The 24,614-nt window shown below is 41.6% G+C and overlaps 1 protein-coding gene across 3 annotated transcripts in view; it reads left to right on the top strand.

The window, feature by feature from the left end:
• Positions 1 to 14,708, top strand: part of vari (MAGUK p55 subfamily member vari) — a 134,397-nt gene extending 119,689 nt beyond the window's left edge. For all 3 annotated transcript variants that reach the window (XM_075876961.1, XM_037427244.2, XM_075876962.1), the window contains exons 13-14: positions 2 to 73; positions 14,161 to 14,708. In XM_075876961.1, the coding sequence (XP_075733076.1) occupies positions 2 to 73; positions 14,161 to 14,337 (249 nt within the window). In that variant the 3' untranslated portion in view covers positions 14,338 to 14,708. The remainder of the gene's footprint in view (position 1; positions 74 to 14,160) is intronic.
• Positions 14,709 to 24,614: the final 9,906 nt, after the last annotated feature.

Here is a 24,614-nt window from a genome sequence, read left to right as displayed (position 1 = left end):
GTTCGACCGAGCCATGAGTCGACATGGTTCACGCCGGGCAAGAACCCTTGAAAGCTTGGCATCTCTCCAGGAGGTAACACATTGCTTTATTATAATATTTTTACATGTGTATATAAGCAGATTTATAGTAAACAAATATCGTAGGATATAAAGAAGAAATGTCTTAGTAACTGAGCTTGCCTTCTAAAATGAGTCAAGACACGAGGGCTACTATATTGAAAAGCTATAGGTTTGCATCAGTCAAATTAAAGAAATTTGATGGTAGTAAATCTGATGTTCTATTACTAACCGAGACTTGGCTACACGCTGACGTATGCGACTACGAGCAATATCATACTTCAAGTCTGTACTCCATCTTTCGCCATGACCGGGCCCATAAAAGCCGTGGCGGTGTGCTGTTAGCCATCAAACGAGCTATACGTTCCTTTCTTGTTGACACTGACACTTCCTTAGATTTAGATTGGCTCGCTACACCGACCCTGTCTCGAAAATTATAGATGGGCATACCGTAATTACTCGAATCTAACGCGCACCTTTTTTCTGGTTAAGCGAGTTCATAAATCGCATGCACGTTAGAATCGAGTACGAGAAAAAAAAAAAACTGAATATGGTCATTCTATTGCCATCGGCATTCCAAAATGACCGACCCCTACGTGCGTCAGCATGGCGCGTCGGCCATTTCTGCCTGTGTGTTTCCCATGTGCCGCACTTCGTACGTGTGCTGAGGAGTTCGTCATCTTGGTGTGCATTAGCATCGACAGCATGGAAGGGCCGACTCGAAAAACTCGACGAGTGCACCACGATGCCGCTTTTAAAAGAAAAGTCATCGCGTGTGCCGAAACGGACGTAAATCGGGCTGCATCGCGGTCGTTCGCAGTTCCCAAAACGTGCGTGCGGGACTGGCGGAAACAAAAGCAGAATATTGTCGACAGAAAAGATTCACGCAAAGGCTTCAGCGGACCACAGCAGGGTCGGTTTCCGCAAATTGAAGAGCTTCTCGGCGAGTATGTGATTGAGCAGTGAGCGGCACAGCGGCCCGTGACGACAGAACTGCTCCAAGTGCAGGCTATGCAGTTAGCCTTAGAAAAAGGGCTATTGTGGAGCCAGTTTACAGCGAGCAGGTGCTGGCTAACTAAGTTTATGAAGAGGAAAGGCTTTTCCTTCTGAAGGCGAACCGGCATATGCCAAAAGTTGCCGGAGGAGTACGAAGAAAAGCTTCAGTTTTCAGAGGTTCGTCCTAAACTTGCGGCACAACAACGGCTCCCTGCTTGGACAAATCGGGAATGCCGATCATACGCCTCTTTACTTCGACATGCCTGGCACCACAACCGTTGAGAAGAAGGGGGCGAAGCAAGTTCGCGTGCTCACATCGGGCCACGGTAAAACTAGAGTGACAGCAATGCTCCGTTGCAGTCAGATAGGCACAAGCTTCCCCCTGTACCTCATATTTAAACGGAAGACGCTCCCGAAAGGAATCTTTTTCCCGAGTAGTGTGATCGTGTGGGCCAACGAAAAAAATGGGTGCGCGTTGCAATCGATGTCTTACCTTTTTTTTTTTTTGTCGTGGAAACCGGGTGCGCGTTACGATCGAGGGCGCAGTAGAATCGAGTAAATACGGTATGCTGTCGCCCACCTTATTCTGACCGTGTTTTCATATCCGAGCTTTACAAAAGTATTTCCAGAGCTCTTGACCTATTTCCCAACAGAAAAACTTACTTATTTGGTGATTTTAATTTTCCCTACATTAACTGGTCATGCATGTCTTCACCGTGCAGTGCGTCATGTGAATTCGTTGAGCTATGTCTGGACTTTAATTTCACCCAGCTTGTTTCAGAGCCCACTCATGATAACAATATATTAGATCTCAATCTGAAAACAGCCACATACTATACGTCTCATTTTGCAATTAGATGGCTTTAGTGAACACAACCTTCCACAGTTTTCAATCAATATCCTACTAATTTTTTCGGGTGTCCAGCGTGAAATAATCAGGGATTACAGCAAGGCAAATTACGATCGAATGAACGCTGAACTTGAGGTCCTTCCTACACAATTCATTTCTTCCCTCACGGATTCCTTTAGAAGTATTATGGCGCTCCTCATAAATAATTATGCTCCACTAATCCATATTGCTAACGATGAATTCAAACCGTGGTTTAATAGATTGCTTCAATCTCTCAGAAATAAGAAAAGGTTATAAATATTACTGTCTTGCAGTTAGTGAAAGGAAAAAGAAATATTTTACCGCTGATCTCTCTACACTTTTGCACACTAACCCCAGAAAGTTCTGGCATGCCATTTTGCCTGACCATGGCAGTGACATGATTACATTACATGTCACTGATACGCTGATAATGTTTCTGTGTATGCATCTGAATGTGCTTCAACCTTCAATTCGTTTTTTTGCTCTGCCTCTACAAATGGAGACTTTTCATCGGTTCCCTGCATCTCTGATATTGAGTACTGCTTCATGTCTCCTATCAGTGTTACTGTCGAAGGCATATCTAAACTTATAAACAGTATAAAGTTGTCTACATCATGTGGTGTTGACAATATTAATTCCAAGGTACACATCCGCTTCGTTCAGTCAAACTTTATGTCACATTTTCTAACAGTCGTTATCCACTGGTCAACATTCCACCGAATGGAAGACTGCGAAGGTCATTTCGATATTTAAAGACGGGAACAAACATTCCTCCGGTAACTATCGCCCCATCTCGCTAACATGCATCTCTTGCAAGCTGGTTCAGCACATCATTGCCCCCCATATTTACAGTCATCTCGATTCAAATAACTTCTTTGTAAATCAACATGGTTTTTGGGAAACATTATCGTTTGATACACAACTATTAGAATTTACATTGGATTTACATAACAGTATAAATAATAATAAAATCATTGATTGCATCTTTCCAAACTTTGCAAAAGCATTCGACAGAGTTGCCCACTGTCACCAGATAGCTAAACTATCGACACTTTGACTTGACTCATCCACATTATTTTGGCACTGGAATTTGTTATCTAATCAACAGCAGTTCTTATTTGTCAATAACTCCAGCTCATCTACTTCATTTGTCTTACAGGTGTGCCCCAGAGTAGTCTGTTAGGCCCTCTTCTTTTTCTGAGTTATATTAATGGTTTGCCTCGTAACATTTCTTCTTCAATTCGTCTTTTCTTGGATGACTGCCTAGTGTATAGAACTATTAACTCTAGAGATGACAATGTAAGTTTATAACAGGCCCTCAACCTAATTAATCAGTGGTGTGACCGCTGGCAAATGACACTTAACACATTTAAGTGCTGTATACTTCTTTTCATCCATAAAAAATCAGTTTTTCTATTTCCTTACTTTCTCTGCCCCGCTGAAATTGCCCGTTCATCTACTTACAAATATCTCGGCATTCATCTTTGTTCTAATCTTGTTTGGTGTAGTCACATCAAAAAGGTATGCGCGATAGCTAACAGAACTCTGGGATTTTCGTGCCGAAATCTGTATCATTCCCTATCTTCCATTCGGCAATAGGCCTATCTAACCTTTCTGAACCCTCATTTGAAATAGGCTTCATAAATCTGGTCTCCTCATCAACAATACCTAATAGATAAAGTGGAATCCATCAGAAATTGTGCAGCCTGCTTCGTAACTTCAATATACAATCAGTGTTCCAGCATCACCTAAATCAAACGCAATATTGCCCTTCCCAACATGGATTCCCGCTGCTCTGTCACCCTTCTATGCCTTTCCCATAAGTACCATTACAACTCCTAGACCAGTCGCCTCTCGATTTAAATTCCTTCGCGTACATCACGACGTCTTCGTAATCAACCCAGTTTCAGACACACCTTTGGCCACACACAGTCATTAAATAGTTCTGCTTTGCCACACACCATCACTCTTTGGAATAATCTTCCTGCTGAAATTGTTTCATTAAGAGACCCTGCAAAATTTTGTGAGCATTTGCAAGTCTATATGTTCTCTTGATTTTTGTATAAAGATGCTTTTTTTTTTTAAGTTTTGTATTGTACTGCATTCTATTTTATCGTTTGTTTTTTTCCACTTCATTGTACAATTTTCTTCGTTTCAGGCTCGATGTGTTTCCCTTTATGCTTTATTTGTTTTGGTTTACCTGTAAGTCCCCCTACTTAATGCTCTTTGGGGCCTGTAGGGTATCATGAATAAATAAATAAATGAGTTGTGCACCACTTTTCCTAATAAAAAATGGCTTGTTTATCAAAATCCTTCAATCTAAGCTGGCCCTGGAGTTTGATGCAAAGAAATATTAAAAACAATCGGCTTAAATTCGAATAAAGATGGTACGTTTTTTTTATAAGAACTTTAATAGCACTTATCTCAAAATTGGTTCAAGTTACAAAATTTCTTCCAAGCTGGTGTGCCTTGTGAAATTACTGGCTTAAAAAATGATGCAATATGTGCACTACTGTAATTAGTCAAACTAGATTAGTTCAACATTGTGAATTTGTTATATATTTTGATTTGCACTGTAAGTAATCTCCACTTCCACAAGTTAGCAAGCTCACTTGAATAGATTTGCATTGGATGTCACAGGCAATAGCAAAAAAAAGAAAGGTGCTGACAACAAAATGGAAACTTGCTGTATGTTCCCGATGCATGTAATTTTCCTTAGCATGTTAAACACCATGTGTGAATTTGTGATAGTACTACACTCCCCACTGCACTGAATGTGTACTTTATTTGCACTGTCAACCTGCATGGTCTAACACAAGATTACATTAAAATAAAATGTGTATTTTAGTGTCTGCTGATACACTTGTTACATGCTTTTTTTTTCCCCTACTAAAATTTAAACTTCTCTACTTGCAATACATCTCTTGGTTTCCGATCAGGCTCTTACATTTTCATAATGGTTTTTTCAGTATAACAGCAGATATAAGCGTACTTTATCTAGTAGCTGAGCATGAAAAGCACAGTGTTGGGTTTGCAACTGCCTTTGCACAAGACTACAGTGGCTTCTCTTTGCACATTAACTGATTGGCTTTTAAGTTGTACTGCTGCGACTACTGCAACAACATTCCTTCATTCATTTTCAAGACTACTGTATTAAATGTGCAATATTCATTTTGCATTTTCATTTCGTTATGTCTTTAGATATTGTGCACATAGGTGCTTTCAAGCTAGGCCTCTTTGGGGATTTCACAGAAGGTATTGTAAAAGTTCAAAGGACTGCAATTTTGATGCTTGAAAAATAATTTGGATATAATCAAGGCATCTTACTTGGAACTACTGCTTGAAACTTGCAGTTAGACATTCTATCCACCACTACATTTCAATACTTTGGGAATATATAATGTCCACTATGTCTACATACTTGTAAGGTTCTCTAGAAAATGAAATCGCATAGCAATTTATTTGGCACTTGGTAAGCAAATTTTACTCTGATGCCCAAGATGAATCTTGAGCAAATCTTACGTGAAACTCGTACAAATACAAGTGAAATTATAGAGGGTATTTTTTTAGACAATACAGATCTTTTTCTAAACATTTTATGGCAGTCATGCTCCAATCATTTTCGCCCATGTACTCTTTGTCAAGGTGACAATGTTTTGCCGCAACTAAAATTGCATTGATCAGACTAATTAAGACAATCTTGTTAATTAAATTTGTAATTATTGACATGGAGCCAGTTTCAAATACTGGAAAATGTTAGAATCACAATCACTGGTTCACAATTTCATAGGGTACATAGACTAAGTCTCTTTGTTTCAAACAAGTGTCGACCTATAATAGCAAACATGACCGCCTTCAAGGACAAGCAAAGCATTCTGGCTTCTGTCCACCAACTAAAAGGGTCAAAATTTGGAATAAGCGATTACTTTTCACACTCAACACACCAAGCAAGAAGGAAATTGCTTGAATTTGCCAGGGGAAAGGCTAAACATTATAGATAACCTCCGAATAGATAGAGACATGTTTTTTACTCCTCTACGAACTCTGTTGTTTTATCTTCACGATAGCTAGAGAGAAAAGAAAATACGTGCGGTTGTAGTGAACCTTCGAAACCCACTTTCAATTTTCTGCTATCAGTTTTATTCACTAACATCAGAAGTCTTCTGCCCAAATGCGACCTAGTTTTATGCTTCCTTGATGACAGCTGTCCAAAGGTTGTAGCACTTACAGAGACTTGGTTATGCCCTAATATCAGGGACCAGAAATTGCTGTTTGATAAGGACTACTCCATTTATAGGCGCGACCACTCACAAAGGAGAGGTGGAGGGGTACTGCTGGCCATTAAGAATGACATCGCATCATTCGTAATTGATACGTTCTCTGATCTAGAAATAATATGGGCAGCATGTAGGGCTCACACCAAGAACATGCTAATAGGCGTTTGCTATCGTCCACCCGATGCTAGTCCACAATTCCTAGGTGATTTCCGAAAGAGCATCTCGGTCGCAATCAAGGGATGTCCTACGGATCACGTGTACCTTTTCGGCGACTTTCACTTGCCCAATCTCGACTGGCCCACTTTATCATCGCCCTGCCAAATTTCAACTGATTTCATTAACTTTTCGTCGGACTTAAACTTTTCACAAGTGGTAAATAAACCCACACATGGTACTAATATTCTAGATTTGGTGCTAACCACCACCCCTGATATGATAGACACAATCGAATACTGTGATGGTTTTAGTGACCACAATTTCCTACAACACACCATCCACAAACTGGTACCAAATATAGGTTCCATGGCTACCAAGTTCATTCGTAACTACAATAAAGCGAACTACAGAGGCATGAACAATGAATTAGCGGTCTTCTTCCGTCAGTCTTTTATACAATCTTTCTCTCTGCAGTCTGTGGCTGAAAATTGGCTTGCATTTATCAACAAAATGTCAGATTTAGTGGACAGGTATGTGCCTCTTATCACTATTGCTCACGATAACAAAAATCCCTCATTCAGGTCATCACTGCGCAAACTGCGAAATAAAAAGAAGCAGTTCTACATTGCAGCAAAACATTCATCCAGCGCGTCTTTCCTGGGAAAGGTAAAAGACATGCCTGAAAGAATATTCATAAGCGATAAGTTCCGCCAAAAACAAGTACTATTCACATGACCTACCCTCCCTCTTGCACTCAAACCCTGGAAAGTTCTGGAAAACCATATCTTCTGGAAAGGAATCGCGACAAATCTTTGCTTTCAGTTACGACAACGCACCACTAACGGATGAGCAATGCTCACACAAGTTCAACAAATTTTTTTTGTCAGTATTTACTTAAGAAGAGCACCTAAACATGCCTTATGTTCCAGATTTAGGTTACCCTTATATGATGCCAATAATGGTCACTGAGGATGGAGTTGTGTGTCTCATAAATAAGCTTAATCTATCAACATCAGCGGGTGTAGATAATTTAAATGCTAAGACATTGAAAAATACCCTACCGGTTTCAAGTGAAATGCTGTGAAGAATATTTAATCAATCATTGTCGACCGGACAACTACCTAAAGACTGGAAGGTTGCCAGGGTTATTCCGGTATTCAAAGCTGGAAAGAAAAATCAACCATATAACTACCGCCCCGTTTCCCTAACTTGCATTTCCTGTAAAATTCTAGAGCACATAGTTGCATCGCACATCTACCACCACCTAGAGAATAATGATTTCTTTTTAAAAAAATCAAGATGGATTTCGTAAAAATATGTCGTGTGCTACGCAATTGCTTGAACTTAATACTGACTTGCACTTTAACATAGACAACAATCTACAAACCGATAGCATTTTTCTTGACTTTTCCAAAGCTTTTGACCGGGTGGCCCATTATCGATTGTTTTCCAAATTAAATTCCATCAAACTGGACTCTGCTAGCTTATCTTGGATTAGAAATTCCTTATCATCTCGCCAACAATTCACTGTGATTAATAACTGTGTTTCTCCCCTAGCTGATGCAACATCCGCAGTCCCACAAGGTAGCCCTCTAGGCCCTTTACTCTTTCTTATTTACATTAATGGCCTGCCCAATAATATTTCCTCAGGTATTAGATTGTTCGCTGATGACTGTATCATTTATAGAAAAATAACATCTCCCAATGATCACCACATCCTGCGAAATGACATTAACCTTATAAGTATGTGGTATCAAAAATGGCTCATGGTATTGAACTCTAGAAAATGTAAACTCATTTCTTCCACCCGTAAACAAATGAACTCTGATTTTTTGTACGTCATTAACAACTCTGTCATATCTCGTGTTCAGTCATTCAAGTATCTAGGGATAAACTTGACTCACAATCTTTCATGGCACCCCCACATTACCGCTCTCTGTGCTAAAGCATTACAAACGCTTGGATTCCATCATCGTGACCTCTGTAAATCGCCACCTAACATTTGCAAGTTAGCGTACCTTACCTTCAATCGCCCACAGTTAGAATTCGTGTCATCTATTTGGTCCCCTTATCAAGACTACTTTATTAATAACTTAGAGCTTGTTCAAAACCGTGCCGCTCATTTTATTACCGGAAGTTACGAATGAAAATCTACTATTTTTTATATAAAACTCGAACTTTCGCTGCACTCTCTTCAGGTTCGCCATGTGTTTCCCTTTTATGCCTGCTTCATGGATATGTTCAAAACACCAGGCCTCATTCTTTCCCTCTGGAAACCCCACTGCACATGTCTAGGCGTCTCCATAATCAGGGCAGTTTCGAGAGCATCTTCGGCAATACGGGGGCGCTTAATTGTTCTGTGCTGCCACACGCCATCCAGCTTTGAAAAAATGCCCCGCCGTGCTAGTGGCTACGGTACTCGGCTGCTGACCCGTAGGTCGCGGGATCGAATCCCGGCTGCGGCGGCTGCATTTTTGATGGAGGCGGAAATGTTGTAGGCCCCTGTGCTCAGATTTGGGTGCACGTTAAAGAACCTCAGGTGGTCGAAATTTCTGGAGCCCTTTACTACGGCGTCTCTCATAATCATATGGTGGTTTTGGGATGTTAAGCCCCACATATCAATCTATCAATCAACTTGGAACAATCTCCCTGGCGATACCACTTCGATCACAAATCGCATAGCATTTCACTACCGCCTACTTGAACATTTCAGGCTTACGTAGTAATTTCTCATTTATTCGCTCTAGATGTGTTATCTTATGTTTTAAATTGTTTAACATTGTATTATGTCACATTGTAGTATTGTAGACGCTGCCACAATTTTCTTCCTTTTTCAACACTGACCGTTCATGTTAATTAAGTTCGTGTTTTGTGCACGCCCTTCCTTTGTTTAGTCTTTCTACTGGGGTGTTACTCTTGCTTTCATCACAGTGCACTATCTGGATTGTATCGTTTTGATTTCATCTTTTTCTATATTTATCACATGTCATATTTTACTAAGTATCGCCTCCTTTACACAATGCTCCGATAAGGAGCCTGTAAGGTATTGTGAATAAATAAATATATAAATAGTAATGTGTGCCTGCCAATTTATGGCATACTAATTTTTTAGAAATCATGAAAGTTTCACATATATTCAGATGTACTGTATTTCTTATATATTTTAAGGGTAAAACTGAATCTTATTGAATCTGTTTGGTGCTCTTTGGCCTGAGTTGCCCTTGCACCACTAAAATCTACCATCATCATGAATCTTATTGCACCTTTCATGCAAAAAATGTAGCCTGTCTGTTATGTAAGACCGGAACTACGCATGACAAGGAAGTGATAAAATCTGAATAAAGGTGCACTGAAGCAGAATAGGGTCAGGAAAACCAGCAAGCATTCTGAAATGCGCTAGTAGACAACTTATTTTTTTGGGTGTAATGTGTCATGCTTATCTGTTCCTTTCTTAATTTATAAACAAGAGCGAAAACCTTTTTTGCCTGTCTGTAACAAGATGCACTGCAGTGGCTGCCTCTGAGTTTTATGCTTCACAGAGGAAGAAAAGATTGATATTGCAGTTCTCTCGTGCACAGCTTATAATAAACAGATATGCACCAAAAACCACATGTAAAGGCAAGGCGATTTGCTGTCACAAGTCAGAGACTTGCCGATTTTCACGAGAACACATGGCCATGATGCACTTTCATTCAAATTTTGTCATATCTATGTCAATGGTAGTTCCGGTCTGGCGTAACAGAGAGGCCGCGCTTTCTGCATGCCAGGTGTCATCAGTTTCAATTTCACCTTTCAAATTTGATTATGATTATCTCAAAGTACATGCAATGTTTGTGATTTCTAAAAATCGGGTATGTTATAAATTGGCACTACAACTTTCTAATATAATTTGCCCTTAAGTCAATAAATAAATAGTTAATAGGTTTTTGTTAGTTAGTCTCATGAATGATTTGGTTCTGGCAAAGTATTTCTGCTTCAACACAGTGTATGTGTGTGATAATTACTGGAGCGTGACTATTATCGTATTTACTTGCATAATTTGCACACTTTTTTTCATGATTTTGGGGCCCCGAGAAGGGGGTGTGCAAATATACATGGGGATGTCACGAGCGCATATAAAATATTATGTCGCAGTCTTAACGTGTGCAGTATATATATTAAGAAAAAAAAAATAAATTGGAGCACAAATAAAGGGTACTTGTTAATTTTGAAAGAGAAAGCACATACTTTAACCAGTCAGATCTGGTCACGAGTAGTCTAGCGGGAATCACTGATTGCGAAGTCTGATTGGGAATCATAGTTGCGGCCGCTGCCACCACCTCCGCCTCCACCCCACCCCGCAGTTCCGTCGAGTGCACTCGAACGCCCGATTTTCTTGAAGATCTTTCGACAATTCTGGGAGAAACTAGGTTCCATGACCCGGTGATACCATAAGGACTAAGCATCTGCACGTAATTGAAAAGTCCTCATGAATGGCAGGGAACTTGCATTAGCAAGCGCACACTGTTTTGCTTTCTTGCGTACCAATCGCGACGGTTGTCATGTTAAAAACGTCCCATTGAAGTGCTTTGCGTTATCACGCTTCCCGTTTTCTTCGACAAAATTTACAACAGCGAGCTTCAATTTCATCGTATATATAATTACTGTAGCATATCGCAAGGGAATCATCAAAACGCATTGGCCGGATGGCAAAACCTAAGCTTCCAAAATCGACCAAGTGTCCGTTGCAGCGCGGATGCAGAAAATGAGGGGAACAGTTGGCGTAACAGGGCCTCGCACACCTCTGATGCAGAAAGTCGTCCGTGCCGTGATGCGAGTGCGCATTCTCACCATTATCGCGGTGATAGTGATTAGGAGATAGGGGGAAGCAAACGCACGAGCAGCTTCGGCGACTTGTCAACAGGTTTGTGTTCGGGTGCGGTATTTAAGGGACCCTATGATTCGGGAGAAGTCCTCAGAAAAAGGGACTTTGCACTCGCAGCTTGTTTGACTGTGCTCATCTTCTCGGTGAGGCGCTCACCCGGCCGAAGTATCGAAAGGTCCAAAGGTGTGTGCGCCGGCGAGCTGGCTCAGGCGGGCCGGGGAGCGAAATATAGGAGTAAATATTTTTTTCCTGAAATGTTGGCAAAATATCTGGGGTGCGCAAATTATGCACATAAATACGGTATATAACTTTTATTTTAAAAATCTATATAGTCTCTAAAAAAAAGTACCCTGTATACGAATGTGTCATGAAGCAGAGCATTTATACCTGTTTCTTTAAGGCACTAAATGCCTGGTATAAATATATTGTTACGTTGAAATATTCAGATTTGAAATATTCAGATGAAAAGCAGTTTACAACTTTGTTTGTATGCTTTCATGAAGACCTTGAACAAAGACAAGCAGATTTGAAGCACACTTCATAAATTTTTTAGCTTTCAGTTTGATGGTCACTTCCTGGTGTGTGTGGAAGACCTTTATTTTTCCTGTGTTTTTTTTTCATAAATTTGTTTGTGGTCATATGTGAAATTATTTTTGTTGCAGTTTTGTCATGTGTAACTCTTATATTGTCTATGTTTACGCCCTTTTTTTCCCAGCAAAAAGGAAAAGTATGTATTCATCATGAGTAGGTGTAGAAAGTAGCAACAGTCTTAAGCCTACATTCATTTCTTTCTTTTTAAACTGTACCTTCTAATTGTGATGCTTTTTTTTTTCATTCTTGACAGCTCAAGGCTCGAGTATGTATCGTAGTGTAGAACACACATTCCTAATGTCTCTGTGAATTAAGTCATATTTTCACCAGTTTGTTTTATGTGGTTGAAAATTCATGTAGTTACACCAAGTTTGATTTCTTGAATTGTTTATAAATATAGAATTCTTTGAACTGTCATTACCCTTGGATGTTACAGCATTTTTAAAGTGTCAGTGTTTGCATGAAGGAAAGTGCATGAAGTGTTTGCATGATGGTGTTTGCAGGATGTATTTGCACGAAATGTTCATATTAGGCATCTGCATGGAGTGTCAGCATGAAGTGTTTGCATGAAATTTTTTTATAAAGCGTCTTCATGAAGTGGTTTACATGTTGTCAGTCATTCAGCTAAAATGGGAATTAAAAGCTCCTTGTGATAATTGTGATAGCATAGCTTAATTAGGTGCTTAAAAGTTGGAATACTATCCTTGGATCATGCATGCACTAAATACTAACAGGTGTCACAGCTATTGCACAAGTATAAGTATTTTAAATAGTCCTTGTTATTAAATATTCGTGATCACTGAGTCAGCAGTCTCTGCAGTTTTTAGCATATTTCGTTGAGCTTTCTAACATGATTTTTCAGTTAAATATAGTTTTATTTATTTTACAACCCTCATTGTCAAAAGTGCATTATTCGGAGAACAAACAGTATGAAACTAAATTTCTTCACATCAGAACAGAATTCCTAAGGCAGAAAATGAATGTTAGAGTTATAGGAGTTCTGCGTGCAAGACTTGTACAGTATAAGCCAATTTTAATTCTATTGCATGAAGTGTAATTAAAATTAGTACAGACTGAGGTCGTGCAAGGCTCGGTCACAGCAGAGCTGGCAGGCACCTAGCTAGTCCTGGCTTGACCAGGCTTTTACCACCTCACCTTTCTCTTCCCCACCCTTTGCTATACTATACTATATGTGGCTATGTTCGATCTCTTTTTTTATTTACTTCACCTATTACATGTCTATGACAGACAGCAATCCTTGACCATATATATGTGCTAAAAATTCAGCAGATCACACAACTCAAAACACTGGTCTTTTAAAAGTTAAGAGGGAACACACTGGTGGCTAGTACCGATTAAGATTTCTGTACAGAAATCATTGAGGGAGACTGAAACACACTGTTGGGATTAAGCCAGTGATGAACAACGCGGACATGTTTCAGCTTCTCTTGTTAATCATCTTTACAGAGCATGTGGGCGGCGATTGACCATGTAGTGTCTCATGATAGTGATCATTTTCTATCTGCATCACACTGCGAAACACGACCATAACAGTTCTACTGTTAAAAGTCTACAGCTCCTCATGCAGCGTGTGAATGAATTTGTCATACTTTGGGCTGCTTGATTAGTTCAAAAGAAAGGTGGTGGTTGAGCTGAAGGGCATTATGATGAAACATAACACGGAATCCTGGCACCATAGTAGAAATTTTGGTACAGTAAAGTGCCATCACAAATGCAAGTCTTTCCTATATGCAGTGCATTTATTGTGTTGCATTTGCAACAGTGCACGTATACACAATTTAAGCAGTACAGTACAGTAATACTCTGAAGTCATTAATAATGTTAGCATGCTGTTCATGCACCATGTTGTACATTGCAAACTCGCCAAGTTTCCAAATCGTTCCTATCCTCAGTGCATACGATGCATGCTTCATAGATTCGCCGGTTACTCTTAATATTCATTGCACATAGTTATAAATATATTACAATTTGGAAGGCCCAGGCCTCATCTTGCCTAAGTGCATCTATATAATGATTATTAATTTATGTTTTTCAATGGTGCTCCCTTTTAAAGCCATGGCAATCAGCAAGTCGCTATAAACTGAAGGCAACTGTTCTGTTCTGACTAAACTTTCAGGCCCTGACCATCACTCACATATTTTCACTTGGGTATTTGCATTATTCATCGACATTTTAGTCATAGCATCAAGAGAGTCCCAAGAAGTTAACATTGCCAGAGTTTGAATTAACAGCTGTAGAGGTACTGATAGCCTCTTAATAACAGCTTGTGAATACCTCTGCAGCCAGACTTCAGCATGCTTTGTAAACATTTTTTTTTTTGTCCTTAGGATGAAGATCTCAAGAGGACCATTGAGGAAAGTGCCCAACTTCAAAGAGCGTATGAGCGATATTTCGACACAGTGCTTGTGAACAACAATTTCGAGAAGACCTTCGAACAGCTTAAGGATGTAATTGATTCATTATCAACAGAACCTCAATGGGTTCCCATTTCATGGGTTTACTGAGATTGTCCTTTTGTTTCGTTTGACAGAGTTCACACTTAAAATAATCTGGTTTTTGTTGGTTCAATTGAAAGAATTCTATCAACAGTAAGAAATTGACGATCCAAAAATATCTTGCAGAACTTAAAAACCATTCCTTGATATGATGAGTCGATGCTCATTGTTTATGCTTAATGCTGAGGTTACGGTATACAAGAGGAGACTCAAAGTAATGAAAATTTTTTTCTTCAACTAGGTATCATATTTATTCTAACATTCCCAAGCATCATTCTGCTTAAGAGCCGTCTCTAATTAAAAATGGACTTGTGCACTGCTTCACCTACTGTTAAAAACAGCAGAACCACTCCTGTAAATCTGTGCTTCTTGGTTTTTTTTTGTTTGCCTCATCCACATCTTAAGAACTTATGAATTAATTTCTTTTTTTGAGGTAAAGTCACAAGGGGTAAAATGTGGGGCATTGTTCAAGCAGAATGAGTAGCATTGTCACATGATTCATGTTGGAAAGTGCTGCTTACTCAGTGCTGTGCTGGTGAGAGCGTTGTGGCAGTGCACAAGCCATTTACCCTTGTTCCACAAATTGAGGTTATTTTCTGTTAGCTATATTGTAATATCTTGGATATTTCAGTGTAAAAATGCTGACTGACTGTTGAAAAGTGTTTAAAAAGCACAAACCATTTGATATAATGAACTCATAGTTGGAACTGAAGTTTATGCACACCTTGTTGTTTTGCGTCCACTTTTACAAAACTGTCATGGAAAGTGATGGAGGCTCATGATGAAGCACTGAGTAGTCATATGCAATGATATTACATCCCCTCTCAACTCGTTGAAAAAAAGTCTCATCATTTTTTTATCTTCTCTGGTACGGTAGGAACACACGTTAGAAGACATCCAGGTTTTGTACCGCATCTTTGTTGTGCTTAGATCTGATAGTGGGCATAGTGGATGCCATAATTCAATATAAACGAATCTCTTTTTTTGTTATCATTATTTTTCACCTTGTGACATGGCCGTTTATCGTGTCGTTTATGTACGAAGACCTAAAAGCATATGTATGCTGTACAGTGCTGGCCTAGGCCATGCTAACTCCGTCCATTTGTTTAATACATATCTGGCATTTTTGTAGCTGTGATGGCTGCACCAAATACCAGAGGAACTCCTAAATATTGTGTTTAGGCATTCCACTTGGCAATGTGTTTGTTAGCCAAATGAGGAATCTCAGAGATAGCTGCCGGAGCAGCATTGTTTTACATCAGATGTAATTCTTTCTGTTGCACATTCCATTTTAAAGCTGTTTGTTGATTTTGAGTCTTGCCTAATATTACAGTATGTGCATAGTTTTCTGATGCAAAGCATGTTCTTTTATCTGTTTGTGTATACATGTGTGCATGTGTGTATGCATGTGTTGAATGAACACAGGCCTCTTGGCATTTCTGCAACTGATGACGCCACCTAAAATGATTACACACACATCGCTCATAGTACAGAAAATCATCTGCATCCAGTTCCATGCAGAGCATACTAATTTTTGTCAGTTGCTCTCGGGGTCCCTGTGTCATATTTTTGTCTTGAAACGGGAGTATGCACGGGCAACTGTTTGTGTAAAGCTTACTAGTAAAAACCTCATGCCATTCTTGTGATTCATAATTCTACCTTGTTATATTAAACTAATGTTGTTGAAGTAAGACTGGTAAGACAGTAAAAGCAGGCGTTTTATTGTTAGAAATATTATTTACAATATGCCATAAATCATGCATAATTTCATGGCTTGACCCTGGCTGCAGTGGCAGTGAACGAATAGGGACTGCATCTAACAATTCAGATTTAGTGTGTATCAGGTGCACATGAGACAAGTTCCAGGTGGTCAAAATTAAACTTGAGTGTGCCACTTTGGTGTGCTTCATAATCAGAATGAGGTTCTAGAAAAAAAAAAGAAACCCTAACAATTTATGTACACATCTCAGTTGTATTAATATATTTTGCCCTGTTAAATGATGCAATTAGGGGACATACATAGCTGGTTGCTTGTTATATATACACAGTGCTTGTCATCATTACTGAAGTCTTCAATCAAGAATGAAAAAAGTTTACTGTGCACTTCTTTTTGTAAGCTTGACAGTTTGCATGGGAAAACTCGCAAATATGTCTTCATATATGACATGTTTCCAGTTCTGGTTGTTTATATGCATGTGCAGGCAAATGTTGCTTCAATTTGGAGGTGTACACCTGCTTGTATTGTACAGTAGGTCGGTGCCTTGTGGAACAGGGTGTGTGGTGGCACAAGAGTGAGTAGTGCACAGACTGAAGAATATACTTAATGCAATAGAGTACCTGTTAAGCAGTCCTGCTTGTCTATAAAAATTAGTATCACTTATTGTGGTTGAAAGAATATGATGAGGTAGTGTTAGTGATCACTGTTGCTCACTTGGTCATTATGTGTGTAGTTTTATGGAATGCACTGTGCAAAATTTACATTCTTGCCTGTGAGGAAAGGTTAAGTGCATTCTAGGTTTTGGATACGTGTGAGTGTAGCTGTACCTTTGTATTTGTAGATTACGTGCACCTTTTGATACCACAGTGATACCATGATGCAACAGCAACACTTTGTCATATGATGAGTGCTCAGGTATTAAGTGAAATGTGACAAAGGCACTGGTAGTAAATAACCAAGGGTAATATGCTTTTGGCATGTTGATATTTTTGTGAGAGTAAATAATGTACTTTATTAAGAAACCTGTGAATTTCATCACATGTTTTAGTTTTCGATATTCATATGCATGATATTTTGTAAGCAGAAGCATTCAACATGTGTGCTTATAATGGCTGTAACTTTTGTCCAGTAAGGTGCTTTTTGTAATACTTTGAGTTTACTGACATCACAAATAGTAACTGACATGAATTCTCTTATTGGAGTGTACGATATTTTGCATCATCATCTGCTACTGATTATGTGCCATGCAGAATTTTGATGTAAGCTTGTATGCCAACCAAGTGCAGTCTACTTTTTTTCGGAGAGCTTAGATGTATTTTTGAAAAGTGTTTGCTTCAAGAGTGAAGCATGTTTTTTATACCTCGCGTAGGATTTTTTTTACTACAGCCAGTTGCAACCATTTATCCAAATGAACTATCCCCGTGAAAAAAATTTCTGAGTAATCTGCTGTTCCGACACTTTGTATGACTGAATTAACTTGGTCATCTTTACTATGTATTGAATTTAGGGTTTCCCTTCTGCTCCTCGATTTACACATTGCCCTCATTGAATGCTTTTATTTGCATAACAAATGTGGTACTAATTAGTGACATAGTATGTTCAGTGTCACTTGCACTTGTTTCAAAATTTTGCCCTTGATGGCTTCTAGTGTTGTCCCATAATTTTGTGCAAAGACAAATGTTTTGTTACATGGTATAAAAATCTGTTTTAATTAAATAGATCAGCTTTGCAATGACAAACTCAGCTTTTGTGTTGATTAGGTACAATGCGCCTTCAGTTCATGAAGTTGTAATGAAGTCATGGCTCACAGTTTTATAACCCTAGCTGCATACTTGAGTCTTAATGCCTGGTAGCTACTTCATGAATTATGAACAGGCACATTTGGTTGTGGCAGCTGCTTGTGGTACATTGTACCTTCTTCTGTTATTGCCCCAAATGGTTTCTCTGCTGTAACATTGTCATGTGAAAAACGTCTGCTTCAAATAACAGTTCTTTAATACACATACATTTTTATATTTTAGCCAAACTTTATTAACATTAACAGAATTTTCATTGCAACGAGGCACCATTGAATTAGAAACAGATCTCGCACTGCCTGATGACACTGTTGTATGAAAATAAACCAAGCAGACTGATGGTATGTTTTCGAGGCACTATACAGCCATTCCATTTTTACATTTGTGCTGGAATTTTCATTTTTAAGCTCACATGTATTATATATCTAAGGTCTCTATGAACTCAGATTTTTATAGAGCTGTTACCTGGTTGCCATTTTGGCATCACCCGTCCAGAACTGTGCCTTTGACAGCTGTACAATAAATTTGTGTTGCATTCATGCTAGAATGCTTTTTCTGTTTTTTTTTTTTTTTGTTCTTCAATAGTATCTATTTGACATGACAGCTATAGACGCTCTTGTAAGGGTTGCTAGCATGCCAATCTTCTCCCGGCTACTTAGTGGCAGTTCAAAAAACAGCTCTTATAGAGTCTATGTGTGCCATAGACTCACATTCTCTATTTTGTAAAAGTGCTTGGTGTAAAACAGTTCTTAAAGTAGCCTAAATAGTTGTCTCAGTATATCATAAAATTTCTTGGGTGAAGTGGTTAAAATATGGATCACAGCCAATTCACTGCAAGAAAATGATCTGGTCGAATAACATGTAAAAAGGCCTCTAAACTTCAAACGTGATCCTGTAAAGCTTCTTGAGTGAGTTGGTCATTACATATTGAAGCTATTATAGTGCAAAAAAAAAATTGGCACTGCCTTGTCCTTTTTTGGTGAATGCTTTTTTATTCTCTGTATTGGCTACAATGCTAAATGCACTAATTTTAAAACCTGCTTGTCTTTTTTTTAATTAAAAGTCATGTACAGTTATATTGGTTTGCCATTGAGGCCATATCCCGTCTGACATGGCACTTATGTTTTAGGCATTGACGTCATTAATGAGCACAGTTGTACATCTTTGAAGTTGAGTAGCTCACCAGTACTCACTGGAGATGTTGATTATTCACCGAATTTCCGTTTAAGGAGTATTTGTTGAAATAAATTTGTCAACCTATCTTCAAGGTTAGGAGTATCAATAAATTGAAGTGCCTTTTTCCCATGCTGTCATTTGGTGAGCTTCTTTGCCAGATGCAAGCATATCATCATGCCCTAGAGGTGGTGCGATGGTTTTACAGCAATGCTGTATATGGCTAAGGCTAATTGTGTGCGAGCAAAAAACCCTTGCATCTGGGAGCAGTGGAAGAACAAGTGTAGCTGAACTATTTTGAAGGAGACATTTTGAAGCGTCACACCTTTCTGAGTTAGAATAGTTTCGCTAGTGCATGACACTGCACAAGTTGCGTGCCGCAAACATTTTTGGAATCTGTCAAGTACGAACGAAGGTAAGAGAGATTTGTCGCCCGGTTCAAGCGCTTACTTTCTCTCTCCTTTCGTATTGGCGAGCGCGCTGAAATCTACACAGACAGGGGAATGACCAAGGAGCAAGAAAATGCGTCGTTTCGTCAGCTCATGTTATGACCTGAAGCAGTTTCTTGACCTTTTTTTTTTCTTCGAGCGCGCAGCTAATGCGAAATGCTTTCATCGCGAGTAGGTGGACACGTGGTGGCTTCTCTCGGAGGCCACAGTAACTACACAGCCCGCGATGCTCGTATCGGCCGATGGCCTTGAATTTGGATATATATGGCACCATTTGTAGAGAGAAGATTGGGGGACAGGTTTCTAGCTGACTTCCAAATTGTAAATTTCAGGCCGCGTGTAGCGCTGTAATGTTTAGCTCGCGTGTTCTCTGGAGCTTCGACTACTAGCCGGCAGTGTTTTTGACCATGCTCAATAAATGTTGCTCGGCCCCGTTCATAAAGTCGAACCCAGCTGGCAAAGTAGGCTTGCGCCGGGTTCTCCTCCAGGGGGGGGGGGGGGAGGCAAGTTTCATCGCAGGTATGCCCCCTATTAAGTTACATGGGGCATGCTTGGCACACCCTCTTTCCTGGGGTAACTATTAGGGGGATGGGCTGCTAACCCTCTCTCCTCATCGCGCACTCCGGATGCCTGGTACCCTATGTGGAATAGCGGAGCGAACGAATGCGTTAGAGTGGACACATTTTTTTTTACCGTGATGGGGTTTGAACCCGGGCCTCCCTCACTGAAGGTGTCTTAACCACTGCTACTCACCTGCGCTTGCAAAATGTGAGCATATCTGAACCAGTGATGAATGCCCCGTATTTTCGAATAGCAAAATGGCCAAGAGAACAAAATGAAAAGTGTACACAGTGGCGTACCAACTCCGCGAGTGCGGGGAGGGGGGGGGGGGGGCAAACCTATCTTACGTACTCGTCAGCATTTGTATATATATATATATATATATATATATATATATATATATATATATATATATATATATATATATATATATATATATATATATATATATATATTTGACGCCCCACCGTGGTGGTCTAGTGGCTAAGGTACTCGGCTGCTGACCCGCAGGTCGCGGGTTCAAATCCCGGCTGCGGCGGCTGCATTTCCGGTGGAGGCGGAAATGTTGTAGGCCCGTGTGCTCAGATTTGGGTGCACGTTAAAGAACCCCAGGTGGTCGAAATTTCCGGAGCCCTCCACTACGGCGTCTCTCATAATCATATGGTGGCGTTGGGACGTTAAACCGCACATATCAATCAATTGTATTTGAAACGGGTTGTTGAACAAACAGGAGTTGACTCGGCAAACGAGAGCTTTATTTAGCGCAAGGGATAACTGAATGCAAGCCTGCGATCACAGCGCGTCTTCTTCTTCTTCCTTTACTCGAGCTTCGTGTCCACTACTACCCTCGTTACAATGACCCCCGGGCGATGAGGAGCCGTCCTGGCGACCTAAAAAATTGCCCGCAGCTTCTTTCGGGGGAACACTGAGGAGGATGCGGAGCATATAATTGGTTAACGGGGTGTTAAAGTGCGACTTACTTGGGTCGATGGCTAAATTGGTTAACGTGGTTGTGAAATGGGGTGTTAAATTGCGACTTACTTGGGTCGCTGGCTGAATTGGTTAACGTGGTTGTAGGAGGGGTGTTAAATGAGTGAACACGTACGACACGTATGCGAAAGGGCGGTGTTTATTTATTGCGACGAACTTTGAGCACGATGGCTTTTAGATGCCACTTTGGCCGGCGCTGGTCGAAGGGACGTCGATCATTGCGACCTCGGACGTCGACGCGCCGTACAAACCAACCGACGAGCGGCAACTGAGCGAGCGAGCACCGACCTTGAGTATATATACAGCGCGACGGCGCATGCACTGTCAGCTGTCGAATGTTCTAGAAGGGGGAGAAGCGCAACGGCGCATGCGCGCGCGTCAGCTGCCGATGTTCTCGAAGCGTGACGGTGCATGCGCGCTACATTATACAGCTAGCGAATGTTCGTGAAGAGGAGAAGCGCACGCGGTGTGTAGAGGAGGAAGGGTGCACAGATGGTGGAGGAGTGAAGCGCGCGCGGTGTGTAGAGGAGGAAGGGATGCACAGATGGTGGAAGAAGGAGGAGGAATCTTGCGGACGGCGCCGCACTACAAGCCTCGAGTATTAGATGCTCCGCATCTAAAACAGGTGTACACAGAAGGGTCTTGGAATGGCTTGAGCCGAGAGATGCGTACGATTTCTTGTCCCCGACGCCGCTTGTCCGAAGATGCACAAGGTAGTTGACTGGGGATGTTTGGCGTACAACTCGATAGGGACCATGGTACCTGGACGAAAGCTTGTGGGAGAGTCCTGGAGGAGTAGAAGGAATTTATAGCCACACCAGTGAGTTCGGAGCAAAGCTCATAGGCGTGGTTGACGCGTCGTGGCGGTGTTTTTGTCGCGTCTGGTCGTGTGACGTGAACGCACGAGCAAGCTTCCGGCATTCTTCAGCGTGTGCTGCTGCTCGAGAAACGGTTGTCAACTCTGAAGGGTCCGGTCGATAAGGAAGAATGATATCCATTGTTGATGATGGCTCGCGTTCATAAAGAAGGAAGAAAGGCGAAAATCTAGTGGTGCTTTGCGTTGCAGTGTTGTAGGCATATGTCACAAAAGGCAGCATGCTATCCCAATTGGACTCGTCGGATGAAGCGTACATGGCCAGCATATCTGCAAGTGTACGATTAAAACGCTCTGTCATCCCATTAGTTTGCGGGTGATAGGCTGTGGCAGTGCGGTGTATGATGCGACACTCGCTAACAACGCTTTGATGGCATCGGAGAGAAAAACGGGGCCGCGGTTGCTTAATAGCTCCCGAGGTGCTCCATGCCTTAAAACCAGGTTTTGCAGTATAAAACATGCAACGTCTTTTGCGGTAGCAGAAGGTAACGCAGCTGTTTCAGCGTACCGCGTTAGGTAGTCGATAGCGACAATGACCCAGCGGTTGCTACTCGAAGTATAGGGAAGCGGACCGTAAAGGTCGATTCCGACACGATCGAAAGCTCGTGTTGGACACGGCAACGGCTGCAAGGGACCTGTGGCATGTTGAGCGGGCATTTTGCCTCGCTGGCACGTAAGGCAAGACCTTACGTAATGGCGAACAAAACGGCACATACCGCGCCAGTAGTACCGCAGCTGCAAGCGAGTGTATGTTTTCAACACACCAGCGTGGCCACGTTGCGGATCATCGTGGAACGTGGCGCAGATGCCAGAGCGCAGATGTCGGGGAATGACGAGCAACCACTTACGGCCGATCGAGCTGCAGTTTCGGCGGTAAAGCACGTTATCCCGAATAGCGAATTGTCGTGCTTGACGGTGAAGCGTCCTGGAAACTGGAGCGGGCGTCCGGTTTGAGAAAGAGTCCAAAAGGGAAGAAATCCAAGCGTCTTTGCATTGCTCGGAAGGCATGTCCGAAATGCTGATGGCCAAGGCAGTACTGGTGCACAGATAGGTGAGCTGACAGGCTCTGAAGCCAACGGCGAACGTGACAGGGCATGGGCGTCGGAATGCTTCCGGCCAGAACGGTAGATAACACGGATATCGAACTCCTGTAACCGCAATGCCCAATGAGCAAGCCGACCATTAGGATCTTTTAGTGAAGATAACCAGCAAAGCGCATTGTGGTCTGTCACAATATCAAACGGACGTCCATATAAATAAGGCCGAAATTTTCCGATTGCCCAAATAATGACACTCCTTTTCAGTTACGCTGTAATTCTTCTCGGCTTTACTGGTGCGGCTGGCATAGGCAACGACGTACTCGTCAAAGCCATCTCTGCGTTGGGTCAGTATGGCGCCTAGTCCGACACCACAAGCGTCCGTATGAAGCTCCGTTGGAGCAGACGGATCGAAATGTCGGAGTATGGGAGGCGTAGAGAAGCCGTCGGAGTTCCTAAAATGCATTTTCACATGCCTGCGACCACGCTGACAAATCAGAACTTCCGGCAAGAAGATTGGTCAAGGGAGTGATAGTGGAGGCGAAATCGTGGACGTAGCACCGGAAGTACGAACATATGCCGATGAAGTTTCGGAGCTCTTTGATGGTGCTTGGTTTTGGGAACGCCGCGACTACATTAAGTTTTGTAGGGACCTGGAGAATGCCGTCCTTAGAAACCACATGGCCGAGGATTACAAACTTGCGAGCGCCGAAGTGGCATTTCTTCAAGTCAAGTTGAAGTCCCGCCGTGTAAAGGCACGTAAGAACTTGCTCGAGGTGGCTGAGGTGGGTCGCAAAGTCGCTTGAAAATACCACAATGTCGTCCAAATAACAGAGGCATGTTTCCATTTCAGACCTCGCAAGATGCTATCCATCATCCTTTCGAAAGTGGCAGGTGCATTGCAGAGGCCAAAGGGCATAACAGTGAATTCATGTAGTCCATCTGGTGTTACAAAGGCTGTTCGGGCGGTCACCCTCGGCCATGGGCACCTGCCAGCAGCCGGAGCATAAATCCAACGAAGAAAAGAACTCTGCTCCATGTAGGCAGTCCAAAGCATCATCGATGCGCGGCAGAGGGTATACGTCTTTGCGCGTTATCTTGTTGAGTCGGCGGTAGTCAACACAGAACCGGATGGATACGTCTTTTTTCTTGACGAGAACAACCGGTGAAGCCCAGGGACTGTTGGAGGGCTCGAGGATGCCACGTTTCAACATGTCGTTCACTTGTTCGTTGATGTTCAGCAGAGGACACACGGTACGGACGCTGTCTTAGTGGGGCTTGTTGACCGGTGTCAATACGGTGAACGACCGCAGAGGCTCGGCCTAAACCTGACTGGTCATGATCGAATGAAGAGCGAAAACGAAGTAAAAGATTTATAATCTCTTGGCGCGGAGTTGGTGCGAACTCAGAGTCGATGGCATCCGAGAAGACGTCCAGAACATCATTAGGCGCGTTCGTAGTAGTGACAGCACAAATTGGGAGCGAAACCGTAGAATCAGGTATAATAGCTAGATAAATGCAATCGCAAGGTTCGTAGTTTCCCAGGCATTCTTCATGTAGTAGGGATGACGGGCTGTCCGAGGGATTGCACACATAAATGGCAGCGTGACCGTTGCGAAAAACGACGACGGCAAACGGAAGCATGAAATTTCGACAGCACGCAGATGTGACCGATGGCATAAACAACAC

The sequence above is a fragment of the Rhipicephalus microplus genome, chromosome X (assembly GCF_043290135.1).
Source record: "Rhipicephalus microplus isolate Deutch F79 chromosome X, USDA_Rmic, whole genome shotgun sequence".
Lineage (NCBI taxonomy): Eukaryota > Metazoa > Arthropoda > Arachnida > Ixodida > Ixodidae > Rhipicephalus > Rhipicephalus microplus.
This window is presented reverse-complemented; position numbering and strand designations above follow the sequence as displayed.